The sequence below is a fragment of the Scyliorhinus torazame genome, unplaced genomic scaffold (genome assembly GCF_047496885.1).
Source record: "Scyliorhinus torazame isolate Kashiwa2021f unplaced genomic scaffold, sScyTor2.1 scaffold_874, whole genome shotgun sequence".
Taxonomy (NCBI): domain Eukaryota; kingdom Metazoa; phylum Chordata; class Chondrichthyes; order Carcharhiniformes; family Scyliorhinidae; genus Scyliorhinus; species Scyliorhinus torazame.
The window spans coordinates 39,801-62,595 of record NW_027308601.1 but is presented as its reverse complement, the minus strand read 5'-3'; the positions used below and the strand labels follow the sequence as shown (position 1 = coordinate 62,595).

General features: G+C 40.7%; 1 protein-coding gene across 1 annotated transcript in view; it reads right to left on the bottom strand.

The window, feature by feature from the left end:
• The window catches only part of LOC140406808 (uncharacterized), a gene marked incomplete at its 3' end in the record, with an annotated part of 66,903 nt that overhangs the window by 24,630 nt on the left and 19,478 nt on the right, over positions 1-22,795 (bottom strand). The window contains exons 26-39 of the mRNA XM_072494710.1: positions 7,314-7,478; positions 6,857-7,021; positions 6,374-6,538; positions 5,898-6,062; positions 5,448-5,612; positions 4,980-5,144; positions 4,499-4,663; positions 4,035-4,184; positions 3,579-3,743; positions 3,110-3,277; positions 2,269-2,433; positions 1,456-1,620; positions 999-1,163; positions 531-698 (exon numbers count right to left, since the gene is read on the bottom strand). Of these exons, the coding sequence (XP_072350811.1) occupies positions 531-698; positions 999-1,163; positions 1,456-1,620; positions 2,269-2,433; positions 3,110-3,277; positions 3,579-3,743; positions 4,035-4,184; positions 4,499-4,663; positions 4,980-5,144; positions 5,448-5,612; positions 5,898-6,062; positions 6,374-6,538; positions 6,857-7,021; positions 7,314-7,478 (2,301 nt within the window). The remainder of the gene's footprint in view (positions 1-530; positions 699-998; positions 1,164-1,455; positions 1,621-2,268; positions 2,434-3,109; positions 3,278-3,578; positions 3,744-4,034; positions 4,185-4,498; positions 4,664-4,979; positions 5,145-5,447; positions 5,613-5,897; positions 6,063-6,373; positions 6,539-6,856; positions 7,022-7,313; positions 7,479-22,795) is intronic.

The following is a 22,795-nucleotide window of genomic DNA, read 5'->3' as shown; positions in this document are numbered from 1 at the left end:
TAAAATAGCCCAGAATTGTGACAACATTCGGCCACCAATTGTGTTTTACATCTCATTAACCCTGTGCAATTAACGGAAACAACATACTGCTAAAATCTTCTGATGGTTTTTGCTATGTACTTCCATCTTCCAGCAGTTTCAAATGATTAGTGTTTGAACTGCTGCATAAGTGTGATTTTGTGTGCTCACCACTTGTTGATGGGAGTGACGTATTGTATGTCGACTCTTCAGTTGTTGATCCTTCAGTAAACAGGAAGCATGGGTAATATATTATCATTTTTCCACGACGGTTGTACTTTATATCATGTTAAGACTCATGTATCATGGGATATGCAGAGTCATTTAATATGGCTTTGTTTTATCTGCATGTACAGCGCCGCGAGATATGAGCACCAGATTGTTCCATGTGTAATTAGAGCCATCAAGTTAGTTTAATTTTATTTTTATACTGCCTTTATGTGTTTCTAACTGCAAGTAGTTTTTCAGCACTGAGAATGGAATAGGTGCAAAGAGTGCTTTCGCTTTCTCACCACTTGTTGATGGAGGTGGTGTCGTGCCTGTTGCTGCTTCAGTCGTTGGTGCTTCAGTGGTGCTCACTGTAGGTGTTTGCATTGTTGTACTTGTTGAGACGGACGCTGATGTCGAACTTTGTGCTGCTGTGGATGTCTCTGTAGCTGCAGCGGAAGTTTCTTCTACTACTATGAATATAGGTGACAGACTTAGAAAGTGCATAAAAGGCATAAAAAAACCACACAAAATGTTGAGCCCAAAATTCATCTTCTTTGAACTCCCGTATCATGTATATTACTAATGCATGATAAGCATTTTAAAATAAATCGGATGATCAAATCTCATCTGCGCATTATTCTTTTTTGGGCAATTCTGGGCAGCCCTATGCTATGTACTCCTTGACAATCTTCAGTTGAGTGTTTCTACACTTGGATTTGTCATAACAAATAGAAATGGCAGAACTGATAAGGGAGCAATTGCATATTCACCACTGGTTGAAGTGAGAGATGTTGTGATTGATGCTTCTGGAGTCGTCAATGCTTCTGTGGAGCTCAGTGCGGTTGTTGTTGCAATTGTACTTGTTGAGGGAGCAGCTGATGTAACAGTTTGTGCTGCACTGGATGTCTGTATGATTGGAGTCGACTGTTCTGTTGCTACGGTTAAAATAGATGACAGCCTTAAAGAGGTATACAGCATGTCTGGAAAAAGACCCTAACATTATAGCAGAAAATCTATCTTCATAACATGATATAGAGAACAACTAACTAATGACCCATGTTACAATGCAGAAATCAGAAAATGGAATTTGCATATTATTCTACTCTGCAAATTGATAGCCCAAATCATGCCATATTCGTCCGTTAAATTTCAATTATGTGTTTTTAGACTTGCAGTCGGTGAAACAGTTCAGAATATTAGAACTGAACAGAGAGCACTCAGACTCACCACTTGTTGAACTTATTGATGTTGTTATGGTTGTTGCTTCAGGTGTCGATGATTCAATGGAGCTTGCTTCCGATGTTAGTGATATTGTACTTGGTGAGGGAGGTGCTGATATAGATGTTGGTGCTGCAGTGGAAGTCTGTGTATTTGTTGTCGATACTGGTGGCTCTGTGATTTAAAAAGTGTACATTCTTATTGAGGGAACAGGAAAGGATGTATCAATATATAATTGTTTTTAGGCATATTTCTCTTATAGTGTTTAGTGAAATGACATGTATACGGAAATATAATGAGTCCCAAAAGACGTGCTTGTTAAGTGAATTGGACCTTCTGAATTTTCCCTCAGTGTACCCGATCAGGTGCCGGAGCGTGGCGACGAGGGGATTTTCACAGTAACGTCATTGCCGTAATAATGTAAGCCTGCTTGTTGCAGTAATATAGATTATGATTATAGCTAATAAAATAGCCGAGTATTTTGACTACAATGGCCACCAATTGTATTTTACATATCATTTATCCGGTGCAATTATAGGAAACAATATACTGCTGAAATCTCCTGATGGTTTTTGCTATATACTTCGATCTTCCAACTCTTGTCTGGAGTCACATGTAGGTCAGACCACATGAGGGTGGCATATTTCCTACCCTGACGGATATTATTGAACCAGATGGTTTTTTCAGACAATTGTTTTGTGGTCATCTTATGACTTTGAATTCCAGACGTTTAAAATCGTAATTGCTATTTACTTCCATCTTCCAACACTTTCAAATGATTAATATTTGAATTGCTGCATAAGTGTGATTTTGTGTGCTCACCACTTGTTGATGAGAGTGACGTAGTGTATGTCGACTCTGCAGTTGTTGATCCTTCAGTAGAGCCCACTGTTGATGTTGAAGCTGTTTCACTTGTTGCGGGAGTAGATGATGGGGAGGTCAGTGCTGCTGTGGTTATCTGTGTGCTTGTAGTGGATGATTCTGCCGCTATTATTTAAAGAGGTAATGATTTTAGTCAGTTAAATAGGGAGCATGAATAATATATTCTAATTTTTCCACACCGCATGTCCTTTATGACTTGTTCACACTGATGTCTAATGGGCTTCATTAAATAATTTAATGTGGCTTTGTTAATTACTGACGTACAGCTGCAAGAATTTATTTTATTATTTGTTCCTGGACGTGGGCATCGCAGGCTGTGCCAGCATTCACTGCCCATCCCATGAAGGGACATTTAAGAGTTAACCACATTGCTTTGTGTCTGGAGTCACATGTAGGTCAGACCAGGTGAGGACAACATATTCCCTTCCCTGACAGATATTATTGAAAAAGATGGGTTTTTCGGACAATCATTTTGTGGTCATCTTTTGACTTTGAATTCTAGACTTTTCAAAATTAAATTCAAATTTCCCCACCTGCAGTAGTGGTATTTGAACCAGAGTCACCAGAGAATTACTTGGGGTTTCTGGATTATTAGCCCAGTGTAAACATCACTGTGCTATTTCCTCCATGGCAGAGATGAGCACTAGATTTTTCCATGTATAATTACAGCCAAGAACATAATAATATATTATTTTTATACTGCCTTCATGTGTTTCTAACTATGAGTAGATTTTCAGGACTGAGAATGGGATGATTGCAAAGAGTATTTTCGATTACTCACCATTTGTTGATGGGGGTGGTGTAGTGCCTGTTGTTGCTTCAGTAGTTAATGCTTCAGTGGAGCTCACTGTAGGTGTTTGCGCTGTTGTACTTGTTGAGACGGAAGCTGATGTTGAGCTTTGTGCTGCTGTGGATGTCTCAGTAGCTGCAGCGGAAGTTTCTTCGACTGCTATAAAAATAAGAGACAGACTTAGAAAGTGTGTAAAAAACATAGAAAAACACTCAAAATGTTGAGCCCAAAAATCATCTTCTTTGAGCTTCCATATCATGTAATATTTCTAATGTAAGATAGGCATTTTAAAATAATTCGAACGATGAAATCTCATCTGCACATTATTCTTTTGGGGGCAATTTTGGGCAGCCATATACTATGTACTCCTTTGACAATGTTCAGTTGAGTGTTTCTACACCTGGATTTGGCATAACAAATAGAAATGGTCGAACTGATAAGGGAGCACTCATATACACACCACTTGTTGAAGTGAGAAATGTTGTGATCGATGATGCTGTAGCTGTCAATGCTTCTGTGGAGCTCACAGTGGCTGTTGTTGCAATTGTACTTGTTGAGGGAGCAGCTGATGTAACAGTTTGTGCTGTCGTGGAAGTCTGTATGTTTGCAGTCGACTGTTCTGATGCTGCGGTTAAAATAGATGACAGCCTTAAAGAGGTAAACAGCATGTCTGGAACAAGATGCGAACATTACAGCTGAAACTCTATCTTTTTAACATGATATAGAGTGCTACTAACTAATGGCCTTGTTACAATGCAGAAATCAGAAAATGGAATTTGCGTTTTATTCTACTCTGTAAATTGATAGCCAAAATCATGCTTAATTCTTTTGTTAAATTTCCATGATGTGGTTTTATACTTGCAGTCAGTAAAACAGATCAGAATATTAGAACTGAGCTGAGACCACTCATACTCACCACTTGTTGACTGTATTGATGTTGTCATTGTCGTTGATTCAATGGAACTTGCCCCAGATGTTGGTGCTGTTGTACTTGGTGAGGGAGGTGCTGATGTAGATGTTGCTGCTTCAGTGGAAGTTTGTGTACTTGCTGCCGATACTGATGGCTCTGTGATTTAAAAAGTGTACATTGCTTTTGAGGGAACTGGAAAGGCATAGATCAATATATAAATGTTTTTATTTATGTTTGTGTCCTAGTTTTTGTCAAATCGCATGTATATCAGAAGATAATGAGCTGGATAAAATAGCCTCAAATTGTGGCCGCATTAGAGCACCAATTGTGTTTTCCATCTCATTTAGCCAGTTCAATTATTGGAAGCAACAAGAAATCTTCTTATGGTTTTTGCTATGTACTTCCATCTTCCCGCAGTTACAAATGATTAATATTTGAATTGCTGCATAAGTGTGATTTTGTGTTCTCACCACTTGTTGATGGGAGTGACGTAGTGTATGTCGACTCTTCAGTTGTTGATCCTTCAGTCGGACCTACTGACGATGTTGGTGCAGTTTGACTTGTTGCAGGAGTAGATGATGGGGAGGTCAGTGCTGCTGTGGTTGTCTGTGTGCTTGGAGTTGATGTTTCTGCCGCTATTATTGAAAGAGGGAATGATTTTATTCAGTTAAACAGGGAGCATTGGTCATATATTATCATTTTTCCACAACATTTGTACTTCATATCATGTTAATACTCTTGTATCATGGGGTGTACAGAATCATTTAACATAGCTTTGTTGTAACTGAATGTACAGCTTCACGGGATATGAGCACCAGATTGTTCCATGTAAAATTAGAGCCAACAAGATAATATTATATCATTTTTTTACTGCATTTATGTGTTGCTAACTATGAGTAGTTTCTCAGGACTGAGAGTGGAAAAGTGCAAAGAGTGTTTTTGGTTACTCACCACTTGTTGATGTGGGTGGTGTCGTGCCTGTTGTTGCTTCAGTACTTGATTCTTCAGAGGAGCTCACTGCAGGTGTTTGCGCTGTTGTACTTGTTAAGACGAAAGCTGATGTTGAGCTTTGTGCTGCTGTGGATGTCTCAGTCGCTGCAGCGGGAGTTTCTTCCACTGCAATGAAAATTGGTGATAGACTTAGAAAGTGTATAAAAACATTGAAAAACATACAAAATATTGAGCCCCAAAATCATCTTCTTTGAGCTCCCATATCATGTATATTATCAATGTAAGATAGGCATTTTTAAATAATTCAAATGATCAAATCTTATCTGCATATTATTCTTTTTGGGGCAATTTTGGGCAGCCATAAATGATATGTACTCCTTTTGACAATCTTCAGTTGAGTGTTTCTACACTCAATTGGCAGAACAGATAGTAATGGTAGAACTGATAAGGGAGCAATCACACACTCACCACTGGTTGAAGTGAGAGATGTTGTGATCAAAGCTTCTGGAGTTGTCAATGCTTCTGTGGAGCTCAGTGCGGCTGTTGTTGCAATTGTACTTGTTGAGGGAGCAGCTGATGTAACAGTTTGTGCTGTACTGGAAGCCTGTATGTTTGCAGTTGACTGTTCTGTTGCTGCGGTTAAAATAGATGACAGTCTTAAAGAGGTATACAGCTTGTCTGGAACAAGATCCTAAAATTTCAGCTGTAAATCTATCTTCTTAACGTGTTATAGAGTAAAACTAACTGATGACCATGTCACAATGCAGAAATCGGAAAATGGAATTTGCATATTATTCTACTCTGTAAATTGATAGCCAAAATCTTGCCAAATTCATCAGTTCCATTATGTGATTCTATACTTGCAGTCGATGAAACAGTTCAGAATATTAGAACTGAGCAGAGAGCACTCATACACACCACTTGTTGAAAGGATTGATGTTGTCATTGTCGTTGTTTCAGGTGTCGATGATTCAATGGAGCTTGCTACAGATGTTGGTGCTATTGTACTTAGTGAGGTAGGTGCTGATGTAGACGTTGCTGCTTCAGTGGAAGTCTGTGTACTTGCTGTCGAGACTGATGGCTCTGTGATTTAAAAAGTGTACTTTTGAGGGAACTGAAAAGGTATGGAGCAACAGATAAAAGTTTTTATTCATGTTTGTGTCATAGTTTTTTATTTACATGTTTAATTACATGTATATGGGAAGATAATCCGCTGGATAATATGGTACGAATTGTGACAACATTAGACCAGCAATTATCATTAAGCCTGCACAATTGCAGGAAACAATATGCTGCTGAAAGTTCTGATGGTTTTTGCTGTGTACCTCCATCTTCCAGCAGTTTCAAGTAATGCATAGTTGAATTGCTGCATAAATGTGATTTTGTGTGCTCACCAATTATTAATGGGCGTGACGTAGTGTATGTCGACTCTGCAGTTGTTGATCCTTCAGTAGAGCCCACTGTTGATGTTGATGCTGTTTCACTTGTTACGGGATTAGATGATGGGGAGGTCAGTGCTGCTGTGGCTGCCTGTGTGCTTGTAGTTGGTGTTTCTGCAGCTGTTATTGAAAGAGGTAATACTTTCATTCAGTTAAACAGGGAGCTTGGGTAATATATAATCATTTTTACACAACGGTTGTACTTTATATATCATGTTAACACTTATGGCTAATGGCCTTTACATAATCATTTAACGTCGTTGTATTAACTGAATGTACAGCTCCACGAGATATAAGCGCCAGATTGTTCCATGTACAATTATAGCCAAGAAAGTTAATATTATATTATTTTTATACTGCCTTTATGTCTTTCAAGCTGTGAGTGGTTTTTCAGTACTGAGAATGGAATATGTGCAAAGAGTGTTTTTGGTTTCTCACCACTTGTTGATAGGGGTGGTGTAGTGCCTGTTGTTGCTTCAGTAGTTGATCCTTCAGTGGAGCTCACTCTCGGTGTTTTCGCTGTTGTACTTGTTGAGGCAGCAGCTGATTTTGAGCTTTGTGCTGCTGTTGATGTCTCAGTAGCTGCAGTGGATGTTTCTTCTACTGCTATGAAAATAGGATAGACTGAGAAAGTGTATAAAAACAGAAAACACACAAAATGTTGAGCCCAAAAATCACCTTCTTTGAGCTCCCATAACATGTCCATTACTAATGTAACCTAGGCATTTTTAAACAACACGAATGAGCAAATCACATTTGTGCATTATTTTTTGGGTAATTGAGGGCACCCATATGCTATACTCCATTGACAATCTTCAGTTGAGTGTTTCTACACTTGGATTTGGCAGAACAAATAGAAATGGTAGAACTGATAAGGGCGCAATCGCATACACACCACTTGTTGAAGTGAGAGATGTTGTGATCGATACTTCTGGAGTTGTCAATGATTCTGTGGAGCTCAGTGCGGCTGTTGTTGCAATTGTACTTGTTGAGGGAGCAGCTGATGTAACAGTTTGCGCTGTAGTGGATGTCTGTATGTTTGCAGTTGACTGTTCTGTTGCTGCGGTTAAAATAGATGACAGCCTTAAAGAGGTATACAGCATGTCTGGAACAAGATCCTAACATTTCAGCTGAAAATCTATCTTCTTAACATGATATAGAGTAAAACTAACTGATGACCATGATACAATGCAGAAATCAGAAAATGGAATTTGCATATTATTCTACTCTGCAAATTGACAGCCAAAATCATGTCAAATTCTTCAGTTCCATTTCCATTATGTGATTTTATACTTGCAGCCGGTGAAACAGTTCAGAATATTAGAAGTCAGCAGAGAGCACTCAAACTCACCACTTGTTGAAAGGATTGATGTTGTCATTGTCGTTGTTTCAGGTGTCGCTGATTCAATGGAGCTTGCTCCAGATGTTGGTGCTATTGTACTTGGTGAGGTTGGTGCTGATGTAGATGTTGGTGCTTCAGTGGAAGGCTGTATACTTGCTGTCGAAACTGATGGCTCTGTGATTTAAAAAGTGTATATTTCTAAGGTAACTGAAAAGGATGGATCAATTTATAACAGGTTTTATTCATATGTATGTTATAGTTTTTGTCAAATCACATGTAAATGGGAAGACAATAAGCTGGATAAAATAACCTGGAATTGTGACAACATTAGAGAACCAATTGTGTTTTACATCTCATTAACCCTGTGCAATTATAGGAAACTACATTCTGCTGAAATCTTCTGATGGTTTTTGCTGTGTACTTCTATCTTCCAGCAGTTTCAAATGATTAATATTGGAATAGGTGCAAAGAGTGTTTTCAGTTACTCACCACTTGTTGATGGGAGTGACGTAGTGTATGTCAACTGTTCAGTTGTTGATGTTTCAGTCGAGCCCACTGTCGATGTTGATGCTGGTTGACTTGTTGCGGGAGTAGATGTTGGGGAGGTCAATGCTGCTGTGGTTGTCTGTGTGCTTGTAGTTGATGTTTCTGCCGCTATTATTGAAAGAAGTAATGATTTTATTCAGTTACACGGAGCATGGGTAATATGTTACAATTTGTCCACAACAATTGACCTTAAAATAATGTTGATACTCATGTATCATGGGATTTACTGAGTCATTTAACATGGCTTTGTTTTAACTGAAGGTACACCTCCAGGGAATATGAGCCCCAGATTGTTCCATGTTGAATTATAGCCATCACCGTAATAATATATTATTTTCATATTACATTTCTTTCTTTCTAACTATGAGTAGTTTTCAGGACTGAGGATGGAATATGTGCAAATGGTGTTTTTGGTTAGTCACCATTTGTTGATGGGGGTGATGTAGTTCCTGTTGTTGCTTTTGTAGTTGATGCTTCCATGGAGCTCACTGTAGGTGTTTGCGCTGTTGTACCTGTTGGGACGGAAGCTGATGTTGAGCTTTGTGCTACTGTGGATGTCATTGAATCATAGAATGTACAGTGCAGAAGGAGGCCATTCAGCCCATCGAGTCTGCACTGGCCCTTGGAAAGAGCACCCCACGTAAGCCTAGAACTCCGCCCCATACCGGTAACCCAGCAACCCCTTTGGACACTAAAGACAATTTATCTTGGCCAAACCACCTAACCTGCACAACTTTGGACTGTGGGAAGAAACCGGAGCACCCGGAGGAAACCCACGCATACACGGGGAAAATGTGCAGTCTCCGCATGGACAGTGATCTAAGCCAGGATTCGAACTCGGAACCTGCGAGCTGTGAAGCAACTGTGCTAACAACTGTGCTACCGTGCTGCCAATGTAGTTGCAGCCAAAGTTTCTTCTCCTGCTGTGAAAATAGGTGATAGACTTAGAAAGTGCACATAAAGCATGGAAAAACACACAAACCTTCAAGCCCAAAACAAAACTTCCTTGAACTCCTATATCATGGATATCACTAATGTGACCTTGACACGTTAAAACATCATAAATGAGAAAATCTCTTCTTCTCATTGTTCTACTTGGGGCAAGTGAGGGCAGCCACATGATATATTCCTTTGATAAACTTCAGTAAAGTGTTTCTTCACTTGGAGTTAGTGAACAAATACAACTGGTGGAACTGATAGTGCAGCACTCGTATACTCACCGCTTGTTGACGAACGATATGTTGTTATTGATGCTTCTGGATTTATCAATGTTTCTGTTGAGCTCAATGCGGTAGTTGGTGCAATTGTACTCATTGACGATGGAGGTGATGGAACAGCTGGTGTTGCAGTGGATGTCTGTATGTTTGCAGTCACCTGTTCTGCTGCTGCAGTTCAAATACATGACAGACTTATAAAGGTATACAACATTATAGCTGAAAATCCACCTTTATAGCATGATATAACGTGCAACTAACTAATGGCCATGTTGCAGAGCAGAAAACACAAAGTGGCATTTGCATGTTATTTAACTCTGCATATTGATAGCCAAAATGATGCCATATTCTTCTGTTAAATTTCCATGGTGTGTTTTTATACTTGCAGTTGGTGAAACAGATCAGAATATTAGAACTGAGCAGAGAGCACACATACTCACCACTTGTTGAAAGGATTAATGTTGTTATTGTCGTTGCTTCAGTGGTCGACGATTCTTTGGAGATTGCTCCAGATGTTGGTGCTATTGTACTTGGTGTGGTAGGATTTGATGTGGATGTTGGTGCTGCAGTGGAAGTCTGTGCATTTGCTGTCGATACTGATGGCTCTGTGATTTAAAAAGTGTGCATTGTAGTCGATGGAACTATCAGGTGGATCAACATATAACAGTTTTTACTCATATTGGTGTTATAGTTTTTGTCAAATGACATGTATAGGGAACTATAATGAGCTGGATAAAATAGCCTGGAATAGTGATAACATTAAGGCACCAACTGTGTTTTACACGTCATTAATCCTGTGCAATTATAGGAAACAACATACTGCTGAAATCTCCTGATGGTTTTGCTATGTACTTCCATCTTCCAGCAGTTTCAAATGATTAATATTTGAATTGCTGCATAAGTGTGATTTTGTGTGCTCACCACTTGTTGATGAGAGTGACGTAGTGTATGTCGACTCTTCAGTTGTTGATCCTTCAGTAGAGCCCACTGTTGATGTTGATGCTGTTTGACTTGTTGCGGGCAGCGATGATGGGGAGCTTTGTGCCTCTGTGGTTGTCTGTGTGCTTGTAGTTGATGTTTCTGCCGCTATTATTGAGATAGGTAATGATTTTATTCAGTTGCACAGTGAGCATGGGTAATATATTATCATTTTTCCACAATGTGTGTCCATTATATTATGTTAATACTCATGTATCACGTGATTTGCTGAGTCACTTAACATGCTTTTGTTTTAACTGAAGGTACAGCTCCAAGAGATACGAGCACCAGATTGTTCCACGTATTACAGCCATCACCATCATATTATATTATTTTCTTGCTGCCTTTATTTATTTCTACCTGAGTCGTTTTTCGGGACTGAGAATGGAATAGGTGCAAAGAGTGCTCTCGGTTACTCACCACTTGTTGATAGGGGTGGTGTAGTGCCTGTTGTTGCTTCAGTAGTTGGTGCTTCAGTGGAGCTCACTGTGGCTGTTTGCGTTGGTGTACTTGTTGAGACGGGAGCTGATGTTGAGCTTTGTGCTGTTGTGGATGTCTCAGTAGTTGCAGTGGATGTTTCTGCTACTGCTATGGAAATAGATATTAGACTTAGAAAGTGTATAAAAAGCACGGATAAACACACAAAACGTTGAGCCCATAAATCAACTTCCTTGAAATCGTGTGTCATTGATATTGCTAATGTAACCAAGACATGTTGAAACATTACGAATGAGTAAATCTCATCTGCACATTATTCTACTTGGGTCAACTGTAGACAGCCACATCCTATACTCCTTTGATAATTTTCAGTACAGTGTTTCTACACTTGGAGTTGGCAGAACGAATAGAAATGGTAGAACTGAAAAGAGAGCACACGTACACTGACCACTTGTTGAAGGGAGAGATGTTGTGATTGAAGCTTCTGGAGTTGTCAATGTTTCTGTTGACCTCAGTGCGGTTATTGTTACAATTGTACTCGTTGGTGGTGGAGCTGATGTAACAGTTTGTGCAGTAGTGGAAGTCTTTGGGCGGGTATCTCCCGCAACTGGCTGGATGGCGCGTGCCGGCACCAAGAGCGGCGCGAAGCACTCTGGCGTCGGGCCGACCGGAATGTGCATAATCCTCCGCACTTCCGGGGACTAGGCCGGCGACGGAGGGGTTGGCGACATGCCAACGGGTGTCGAGGTGCCGACACGAGCTGTCGCATGCGTGATTCCACGCATACGCAGACCGGCCGGCCTGTTTCCTGCGCATGCCCAGGGGGGTTCTTCTCCGCGCCGGCCATGCCGGAGCCCCACGGAGGCCGGCGCGGAAAGAAAGAGTGCCCCCATGGCACAGGCCCGCCTGCAGATCGGTGGGCCCCAATCACGGGTCAGGCCACCGTGGGGGCACCCCCCTGGAGCCAGATCCCCCCACGCCCACCCGAGGAATCACCTAGCCAGCCTACATGCCAGGTCCCACCATGATGGACCATGTCCATTTCACACAGGTGGGTCTGGCCAGGAAGCGACGGCTGTTTGGCCCATCGGGGCCTGGAGAATTGCCGGGGGGGGCTGCTGCCAACGGCCCACGACCGGCGCGACGTAAACTCCGCCCCTGCCCGCAAACCGGCACCGGAGAATAGAGAAGCTGGCGTCGGAGCAGCGGGGCGGGATTCATGCCGCCCTCCGGGAATTCTCCGACCTGGCCAGGGGCGGGGTGTCAGAGAATCCCGCCCTTTATGTTTGCAGTCGACTGTTCTGTTGCTGCGTTTAAAATTGGTGACAGTCCTAAAGAGGTGTACAGCATATCTAGAACAAGACCCTCATATTATAGCTGTGCAAACTCCACATGACAGTGACCCTGGGCCGGGATCGAACCTGGGTCCAATGCACTTTGAGGCTGCAGTGCTAACCACTGTGCCACCATGCCAACAATGTTAAACATTCATACATGAATATCTCACAGTATTATTACCAATCTCTTCTTGCTCATATCATTGATAATCTGAGAAATATGATCAAATATGATCAAAAGCTCAGTTGTGTGTGATATTTATTTTTCTACATAAATTGACGTTATGGTCAAACTTGAAACAGATTGCATTTTATTACCGAAGGCTAGTAACAAAATTGATTTTGCAGGAGCAGTTCAGTGAACTGAGATCTTTGGGCAACAGTAAGGACAGTCCCGTTTTCAGTTACATTTATAGTAAATATACAAATTCTTAATTTTTAAACCCTACCTGTAGCCACTAATTCTACTGATTGAATCAAAATTCATTGAGCACCAGATTTTACTTTTAATTCCGACGTTTCCCACTCAATATGTGCTTTAGCATTTACATTTCCAAATTTTAAAAGTTTAATCAATATCTTTTCAGGCAATCATATTCACCACATAGTTTAAGTTCTACAATAAAGTAAAAATAAAATTCTTGCATGATGTAGCACCTTTCACGAACATCTGATATCCCTCAGCACATTATAGCTAACAAAGTTCTTTTTCTGAAGGATAGTCACTGTTGAAATGTTGCAAGCTCACATACAGCAGTGCGATCATGGCCAAATAAACTGTTTTCTGTGATGTTGGTAGAGAGATATCTCCCTGCTCTTTTTCACAATAGTGTGTGGAACATTTAACTTCAGTAACTTCAGAGTCAGTGATGAGTGCAACACCCCACTGGTGTGACAATATAGATTTTTGCACTTTAGTCCTGCGGTTGGACTTGAACCTGCAAGTTTCTGAAACATTGGTGAGAGTGCTCTCAACTAACACAAGAATCAATGTTTATCTGTGTATTAGTTCCAGCGCGGTCCTAAACTGAGCAAGAGAGAATGTGCTTATAATTTCAGTATGGCACAGAGAAAGCTTTCACAACATGTTTATTGTCTCAGGTCAAGTTGTTGTAAGATTGTAGAGATACTAAACAACAATATTAACAGAACCAAGATAGTTATAATACTTACTGGTTAAAACAATTGATTCATGATAACCTGAAAAATCAGAAATGAAATGGATGACTTAAGGAGGTGAAATAACTTTATGTTAAAACTGCAATTAATTACATGTGTCAGATACAGATTAGTAATAATCTTTATTAGCGTCACAAGTAGGCTTACATTAATACTGCAATGAAATTACTGTGAAAATCCCCCAGTTGCCACACTACGGAGCCTGTTCGGGAAACGGAGGCAGAATTCAGAATTTGCAATTCACCCAACAAGCAGGCTTTTGGGACTTGTGGGAGCACCCGGAGGAAAGACGCGCCGACACGGGAGAAATTGCAGACTCCGCACAGTCACCCAAGCCAGAAAGCGAACCTGGGTCCTTGGTGTTGTGAAGCAGCAGTGCTAACCATTATGCTACCGTGCCGCCCACTTACTCAAGTGTCAGATATTGTGATGGCTTGGATACGATATTGCACATTTTCAAAGTTAAACTTTTCAAAACTCTAAAGTGGATTTCACACAATAATTGTTTTTGTTCATTTAGCTGTTTGCTTTCACCAATGAATAGACTAGAACCAGCAGAGCAATAACAAGATGCGGTCACCTGATCAGGAGTGAATGACAGTGAGTAAGAGGCAACAGGCCAAGGATAAGGAAGCCAACAGAGTAGCAGAGAATCAGTCGACAGGAATTGACAGTTAAAAAAATGATTGTAAAGTTAGAGCATTGCTTGCGAGTGAGGTGGCGGTAGGATGGCAGAGCAGCAGTAGTGGGAATGTCTCTGAAATAAAGATTTCACCAGGTACATGTATGTAAAATCAGATCAATATTTAATGAAAATGAGCACTTACCATTGACAAAGAGGCTGTTGCTGTCCAGTGAATACGGTCCGAAGGTGGTGATGCCCTGCGTGTTGTTTTGGAATTCATGGTAGAGGAGAACTTTATCAACTTGAGCAGTAGCACTCCAAGTGCAGATTGCCTCAACCGTACTGCTGCCATCACTTGCAGGCCTGCCACATACACAAACCAGGTGATTAATTTGTTTTAAAATTTAACGCAGAATCATTGAATGGCTGGGTTTTTGTGTTCCGCGGTGAAGCATGAGCACTAGCCACTCGCCTCATAGAAAGCCTCGCTGTGAGATTTCACGTTCTCTGTGGCAAGAAATCCAACTCTTTCAATGTGCAATTGATTGTAAGATTGTGAATGGGGATTGCCAGTGCGAGACTGCAACAGTATCACTCCCAGGTAATAATAATAATAATCGCTTAATGTCACAAGTCGGCTTCAATGAAGTTACCGTGAAAAGCCCCTAGCCGCCACATTCCGGCGCCTGTTCAGGGAGGCTGGTACGGGAATTGAACCTACGATGCTGGCCTTGTTTTGCTTAACAAGCCAGCGATTTAGCCCAGAGTGCTAAACCAGCTCCAGGTAGCCCAAAAAACAATTACATTCAAGAATTGTCATAGACAGCCAAGCAGGAAATGAATAACATGTACAATCAAATCACTCTCAAAATACATTGCTGAGAATAAAATATAGATTGTGACATTCACATGGATTTAAGTTAGAAACATTGAGTACTGATATTGACTCCTTGTTGAATAAAGGCTTAACCTTCTGGTGATGGCTCACAGTAATGTCAGAGTGGAAAATGGGAAATGTCGGCAAATCAAATGATTTCAGTGATTGCTGGCACTGGGTGGATGGGGTGGGGGTGGGAGTGAGCTTTGTGTTGGGGGTGAGGGGGTGGTGGGTCTGGTGTTGGTGGATCCTCATCGAAGCTTCATTTTCCCTGAACTGGCAGAGCAGTGGATCACAAGCAGCAAATGTAGGATTTCTGCATTAACCTGCACCATATTGACAATGAAAGCTGACTAGGCCTCGTGGGTTTCCTCCGGGTGCTCCCGTTTCCTCCACAGTCAAAGATGTGCAGATTAAGTGAATTGGCCTTGCTAAATTGCCCCTAAACGTTAGGTGGGGTTACGGGGATATGGCGGGGAATTGGGCCTAGGTAGAGGCTTCTTTCGGAAGGTCAGTGCCTACTCATTGGTCCTCCTTCTGCACTGTAGGGTTTCTATGGTGCAAAGAAATATCTGCAGTGGTTGGAACAATTTTGTGAGTTGCTCAAAAGACATACACAGAAGGTTTTGTTATTGGATTACAACCGCGTCAGGGTTTGTCACACAAATTACCTAATCAACCTGCATTGTAGTCAGTATTTATCATTGATTCATGGTTTAATAAATGTTTATTACCTTGGTGAAATTTCATCCAAATTGTTGTGACAGTTTTACCCAGAGTAAAGATAAATTAACCTGTTGACAAGGTAAAGGGTCTTACAAAGTACCCCACAAGGGGGGTGGCAGCTGGGTTTGGGAGGGTGGTTGTGTCACTCACATGGTGGAGCAGAGTACGTCAGGAAAGATTTTGTTGGGCACAGGGTACCTGATTAGGAGCCACCACTCTCACCCTGTGGTTGATATCTGCTAAGCTTTACGAAGTGACCTCGCCAAGTGTCCTGGGCACCGCAAACCACTGGTAATATACCATTGTTGGGAGGAAGAAGCCCTTAATTGTGTATTTGGATGTTTAGAATGGTCTAATTGGCCTATGGGCAAGCAGGCTGTTAACTATCTCCCACAGTTCATTAAATATCAATAGAAATAGGTGTGATGCTGCAAATATGGAACCCAAGTTATTTTGCCAACTTGGCAGCACCGCCGTGTTCCCACACACCTACCCCACTTGGGAAAGGTGGGGAATGGGGAACACGTCAAATTCTGGCCATAGTGTCTTATCTCATTTTGTTGTCACAGATAAAGTAACAAATAGCTAGTGCATTGGAGTTGGTCTTTCAAACTGAAAACTGTGGTTTTCTCTGCCTTATTGTTTCACAATGGGAAGGAGGGCTACCTGCAGCCTCCCTGTTCATCTACGGCTACATTATTCAATACCTGAGGCAAAACCATTTTCTCCGAGCCAAGAGTGCGGACATATTTCACAGTCAGAGTTTTGAAGTGACTTCCGCTTTGTGGGGAAGGTCATGGAATCATGAAATGGTGGAAGATTGGGTATGTGGGGTTTGCAACGATGCAGTTTGACAATGACCTCATCAATCCATGACATTGAGAAAATCATTTTCTAACACTTTTCAAATTTTATTTAACTTTTTAAAACCTGGTCACTGGAACATCAACATAAAAATTCAGTTGTGGATTCAGTTTAACTTGGACTGTTCGGAATAATGTTAATTTCTTACCTGAAAGACACAGACTGACAATTTATGAATTTTGACTTGACATTGCTATTGCCAAACAGATTATTGAGCTGTAAGGAATTAAAATGTTGCATTTTAGTACGAAAAATACATTGAAAGCGAATATTTTCTTTCAAAATTACTTGGACAACCATACCTCTTCACGGATTTTGCTTGAGTTTGCTATATACAACGGCGAACTGAGATTTTGCAGACTTGATGTGAATGACAGTGTGAGCACAGTGAAGGTTACATTAAACTCTTTTGCCTGTGTCCCTAGATTTGGATTGACTGTTACAGGAACAATTGGGGGTTCCACTATAAAAACAAAAGATGCAAAAATAATTAAGGTCAAAAAATCTACATATTTTCAAGTAAGGATGACAAGTTATTAGCTCAGATTTATTTGAGACTGGTGAAGGAACAGCTTTGGCTGTCCACCTCTGTTCAGTTGCCCAGAGACTTCTAATGACCTTGCCAGCAGAAATTCTTACTCTTCCATTGGTGGCTTGAATTTTGTAAACTCTCAATCGAGTAGGAAATCTGCTAACCAATGAAATTGGAGTATCTTCATAGAAGGCAAAGCAGGAAATAATAAACAGGAAGCATTTATTAAATTTAAATCATTGTTCAGAAACTGAAATAAAGTGTGTTTTTTAGGAGCAAGACGGAAAAGAGCAAAACATTTAATTTTAAAAAGTCTGCAACATTATTTTTCTTCTAAGGAATGATAAGTTCACCCTGAAATGATATTTTTTTTGACGGTCAGAGAGGATGTTCAGAAATAATTCTGGCGTACTAATGCATTGAAAACATAGTTACTTCTGATTGAAATAGACTTGAATATGTCATCAGCATTTGTCACAACTTTAGTAGCACCTAACCCATGTTTACAACAGTGATTTTGTTGCAGATCCATCAGCAAAAACAGCTGCAAGACAGCCGATGAAGGAAAAGAATATAATTGACAGCAGCTTCCACATTTTCATGTTTAACTGTACATGTGCAGATTCCGGAGGTCGATGTTAATTTTACTCTGAAACAATATTGATGACTGAAAAGCTCACTATTATCAGTAGAGTACATTATTGGCTTTCCAAGGAGATCTGCCTGATGCCTCAAATTACAGAAATTGAACAGGCTGGAGAAGCCACACACGAAGTATCCCATCAATTTAGCTTCCTGTACAGCCATAACCTCAGATTTCTTTGATTTTCCAATAGTTGTATTATCTATATGATACATTGCATCTGGGTGGAATCTGCTGATTAATTCTGTTTGAAATTTCATTAGCTTCCATCTGCAACCCACTGACCCAACCCTACTGCAACCTGGCAGTCAATATGTGACCAAAGTCCAATCAGGTTAATGGTGCGGCTGAATGATGCATTCCTGTAAATCACTGCCCAGAATATGCATGAGGGTGAGATCTGCTTCCACCTCTCTATATTTCCAAACATCAGAGATATTCCAACTTACAGACGTGGAAACTATTTCAATTGATGGTACAAAAACACTTCTTAGACAAAGATCAAAATAATTGATAGAACTCCCCTGCATAAATATGCAGCTCATTGTTGTTGCTGCGTGTACCTGTCATTAGGCTGGTTGTTCCTGTTGTAAATGCTTCATTGGTAGTCACGGGCACAGCTGAGCTTGTTGAGGTTTGAATAGCTGTAGAAGGAGTTTCTCTGCCTGATGGTGTCGATGTTTCTGTTGCACGAAAGAGAACATTCAGTACATAGACAGTACATAGAACATACAGTGCAGAAGGAGGCCATTCGGCCCATCGAGTCTGCACCGACCCACATTAATCCCTCACTTCCACCTTATCCCCGCAACCCAATAACCCCTCCCAACCTTTATGGACACTACGGGTAATTTAGCATGGCCAATCCACCTAACCTGCACGTCTTTGGACTGTGGGAGGAAACCGGAGCACCCGGAGGAAACCCACGCGGACACGGGGAGAACGTGCAAACTCCGCACAGACAGTGACCCAGCGGGGAATCGAACCTGGGACCCTGGCGCTGTGAAGCCACAGTGATAATCACTTGTGCTACCGTGCTGCCCCTACATTGTTACACAAATGTTCATATCCTATCATCCTATTCTTTTGCCTTCAAAGTATGAAGCTGCTGCTTTAGCTGGGTATGGGGTGAAATTCTGATGTTAACACAGGGTGACGTATTGAGATTTAATAATGGAGCATATACCAGCCCTGCTTAAATTGGAGCTCGATCGGCAATATGATTATCCTTCCATTACCAATAAGTCCTTGAGCGGGAATTGAACCCACAGCTTCTGGTTCAAATGTAGGGACACATTTGAACCTACATTCTAGAGCCAACACAATCATGGGCTATCTTTCCATTCTGTACTTCTAACTTGACAGTAGATTGAAAAGATTCAGAAATTTACAACTGATAAAAGAGCACTCGCAAACTCATTACTTGTTGAGAGGAGGGAGGTCGTCATTGTCGTTGATGCTTCAAGGGAGGTTCCTGTAGTTGTTGGTGCTAATGTACTTGTTGAGGGAAGAGCTGGTGTGGAGGTTTGTGCGACAGTGGATGTCTCCATATTTGCAGTGAAATGTTCTGTTGCTGTTACTGAAATAGAGGACAGCCGTAATGAGATATGCAGGCATGGAGCAGCATTCTAGGCGATGAGGAGGTCGCCTTCATAGTTTCATATATTGTTGGCTAATTAACATGGCCAGGCGGCAAGGCAGCAATGGTCAAAAGGCAGTTGCACATTATTCCACATTATGATAGCTGATATAAAGACTCTCATTGTTGTTACATTTCCATTATGTGTTTTTAAAGTTGCAGCAGGTGAATTAATTCAGAATATTACAATAGAATGGAGAGCAATAATACTCACTGGAAAGGAGTGATGTTGTTATTGTGGTTTCTTCAGTTGTCGATGATTCAATAGCGCTTGCTCCAGATGTTGGTGCTATTGTACTTGGTGTGGTAGGTGCTGATGTAGATGTTGGTGCTGCAGTGGAAGTCTGTGCTGTCGCTACAGATGGCTCTGTGATTTAGAAAGTGCACTTTGTTATTGAGGGAACTAGAAAGGATGGATTAAAATATAAAAGATATTATTCATATTTGTGTTATACTTTTTGTGAAATGACATGTATATGGACTATAATCAGCTTCATAAAATAGCCCAGAATTGTGACAACATTCGGCCACCAATTGTGTTTTACATCTCATTAACCCTGTGCAATTAACGGAAACAACATACTGCTAAAATCTTCTGATGGTTTTTGCTATGTACTTCCATCTTCCAGCAGTTTCAAATGATTAGTGTTTGAACTGCTGCATAAGTGTGATTTTGTGTGCTCACCACTTGTTGATGGGAGTGACGTATTGTATGTCGACTCTTCAGTTGTTGATCCTTCAGTAAACAGGAAGCATGGGTAATATATTATCATTTTTCCACGACGGTTGTACTTTATATCATGTTAAGACTCATGTATCATGGGATATGCAGAGTCATTTAATATGGCTTTGTTTTATCTGCATGTACAGCGCCACGAGATATGAGCACCAGATTGTTCCATGTGTAATTAGAGCCATCAAGTTAGTTTAATTTTATTTTTATACTGCCTTTATGTGTTTCTAACTGCAAGTAGTTTTTCAGCACTGAGAATGGAATAGGTGCAAAGAGTGCTTTCGCTTTCTCACCACTTGTTGATGGAGGTGGTGTCGTGCCTGTTGCTGCTTCAGTCGTTGGTGCTTCAGTGGTGCTCACTGTAGGTGTTTGCATTGTTGTACTTGTTGAGACGGACGCTGATGTCGAACTTTGTGCTGCTGTGGATGTCTCTGTAGCTGCAGCGGAAGTTTCTTCTACTACTATGAATATAGGTGACAGACTTAGAAAGTGCATAAAAGGCATAAAAAAACCACACAAAATGTTGAGCCCAAAATTCATCTTCTTTGAACTCCCGTATCATGTATATTACTAATGCATGATAAGCATTTTAAAATAAATCGGATGATCAAATCTCATCTGCGCATTATTCTTTTTTGGGCAATTCTGGGCAGCCCTATGCTATGTACTCCTTGACAATCTTCAGTTGAGTGTTTCTACACTTGGATTTGTCATAACAAATAGAAATGGCAGAACTGATAAGGGAGCAATTGCATATTCACCACTGGTTGAAGTGAGAGATGTTGTGATTGATGCTTCTGGAGTCGTCAATGCTTCTGTGGAGCTCAGTGCGGTTGTTGTTGCAATTGTACTTGTTGAGGGAGCAGCTGATGTAACAGTTTGTGCTGCACTGGATGTCTGTATGATTGGAGTCGACTGTTCTGTTGCTACGGTTAAAATAGATGACAGCCTTAAAGAGGTATACAGCATGTCTGGAAAAAGACCCTAACATTATAGCAGAAAATCTATCTTCATAACATGATATAGAGAACAACTAACTAATGACCCATGTTACAATGCAGAAATCAGAAAATGGAATTTGCATATTATTCTACTCTGCAAATTGATAGCCCAAATCATGCCATATTCGTCCGTTAAATTTCAATTATGTGTTTTTAGACTTGCAGTCGGTGAAACAGTTCAGAATATTAGAACTGAACAGAGAGCACTCAGACTCACCACTTGTTGAACTTATTGATGTTGTTATGGTTGTTGCTTCAGGTGTCGATGATTCAATGGAGCTTGCTTCCGATGTTAGTGATATTGTACTTGGTGAGGGAGGTGCTGATATAGATGTTGGTGCTGCAGTGGAAGTCTGTGTATTTGTTGTCGATACTGGTGGCTCTGTGATTTAAAAAGTGTACATTCTTATTGAGGGAACAGGAAAGGATGTATCAATATATAATTGTTTTTAGGCATATTTCTCTTATAGTGTTTAGTGAAATGACATGTATACGGAAATATAATGAGTCCCAAAAGACGTGCTTGTTAAGTGAATTGGACCTTCTGAATTTTCCCTCAGTGTACCCGATCAGGTGCCGGAGCGTGGCGACGAGGGGATTTTCACAGTAACGTCATTGCCGTAATAATGTAAGCCTGCTTGTTGCAGTAATATAGATTATGATTATAGCTAATAAAATAGCCGAGTATTTTGACTACAATGGCCACCAATTGTATTTTACATATCATTTATCCGGTGCAATTATAGGAAACAATATACTGCTGAAATCTCCTGATGGTTTTTGCTATATACTTCGATCTTCCAACTCTTGTCTGGAGTCACATGTAGGTCAGACCACATGAGGGTGGCATATTTCCTACCCTGACGGATATTATTGAACCAGATGGTTTTTTCAGACAATTGTTTTGTGGTCATCTTATGACTTTGAATTCCAGACGTTTAAAATCGTAATTGCTATTTACTTCCATCTTCCAACACTTTCAAATGATTAATATTTGAATTGCTGCATAAGTGTGATTTTGTGTGCTCACCACTTGTTGATGAGAGTGACGTAGTGTATGTCGACTCTGCAGTTGTTGATCCTTCAGTAGAGCCCACTGTTGATGTTGAAGCTGTTTCACTTGTTGCGGGAGTAGATGATGGGGAGGTCAGTGCTGCTGTGGTTATCTGTGTGCTTGTAGTGGATGATTCTGCCGCTATTATTTAAAGAGGTAATGATTTTAGTCAGTTAAATAGGGAGCATGAATAATATATTCTAATTTTTCCACACCGCATGTCCTTTATGACTTGTTCACACTGATGTCTAATGGGCTTCATTAAATAATTTAATGTGGCTTTGTTAATTACTGACGTACAGCTGCAAGAATTTATTTTATTATTTGTTCCTGGACGTGGGCATCGCAGGCTGTGCCAGCATTCACTGCCCATCCCATGAAGGGACATTTAAGAGTTAACCACATTGCTTTGTGTCTGGAGTCACATGTAGGTCAGACCAGGTGAGGACAACATATTCCCTTCCCTGACAGATATTATTGAAAAAGATGGGTTTTTCGGACAATCATTTTGTGGTCATCTTTTGACTTTGAATTCTAGACTTTTCAAAATTAAATTCAAATTTCCCCACCTGCAGTAGTGGTATTTGAACCAGAGTCACCAGAGAATTACTTGGGGTTTCTGGATTATTAGCCCAGTGTAAACATCACT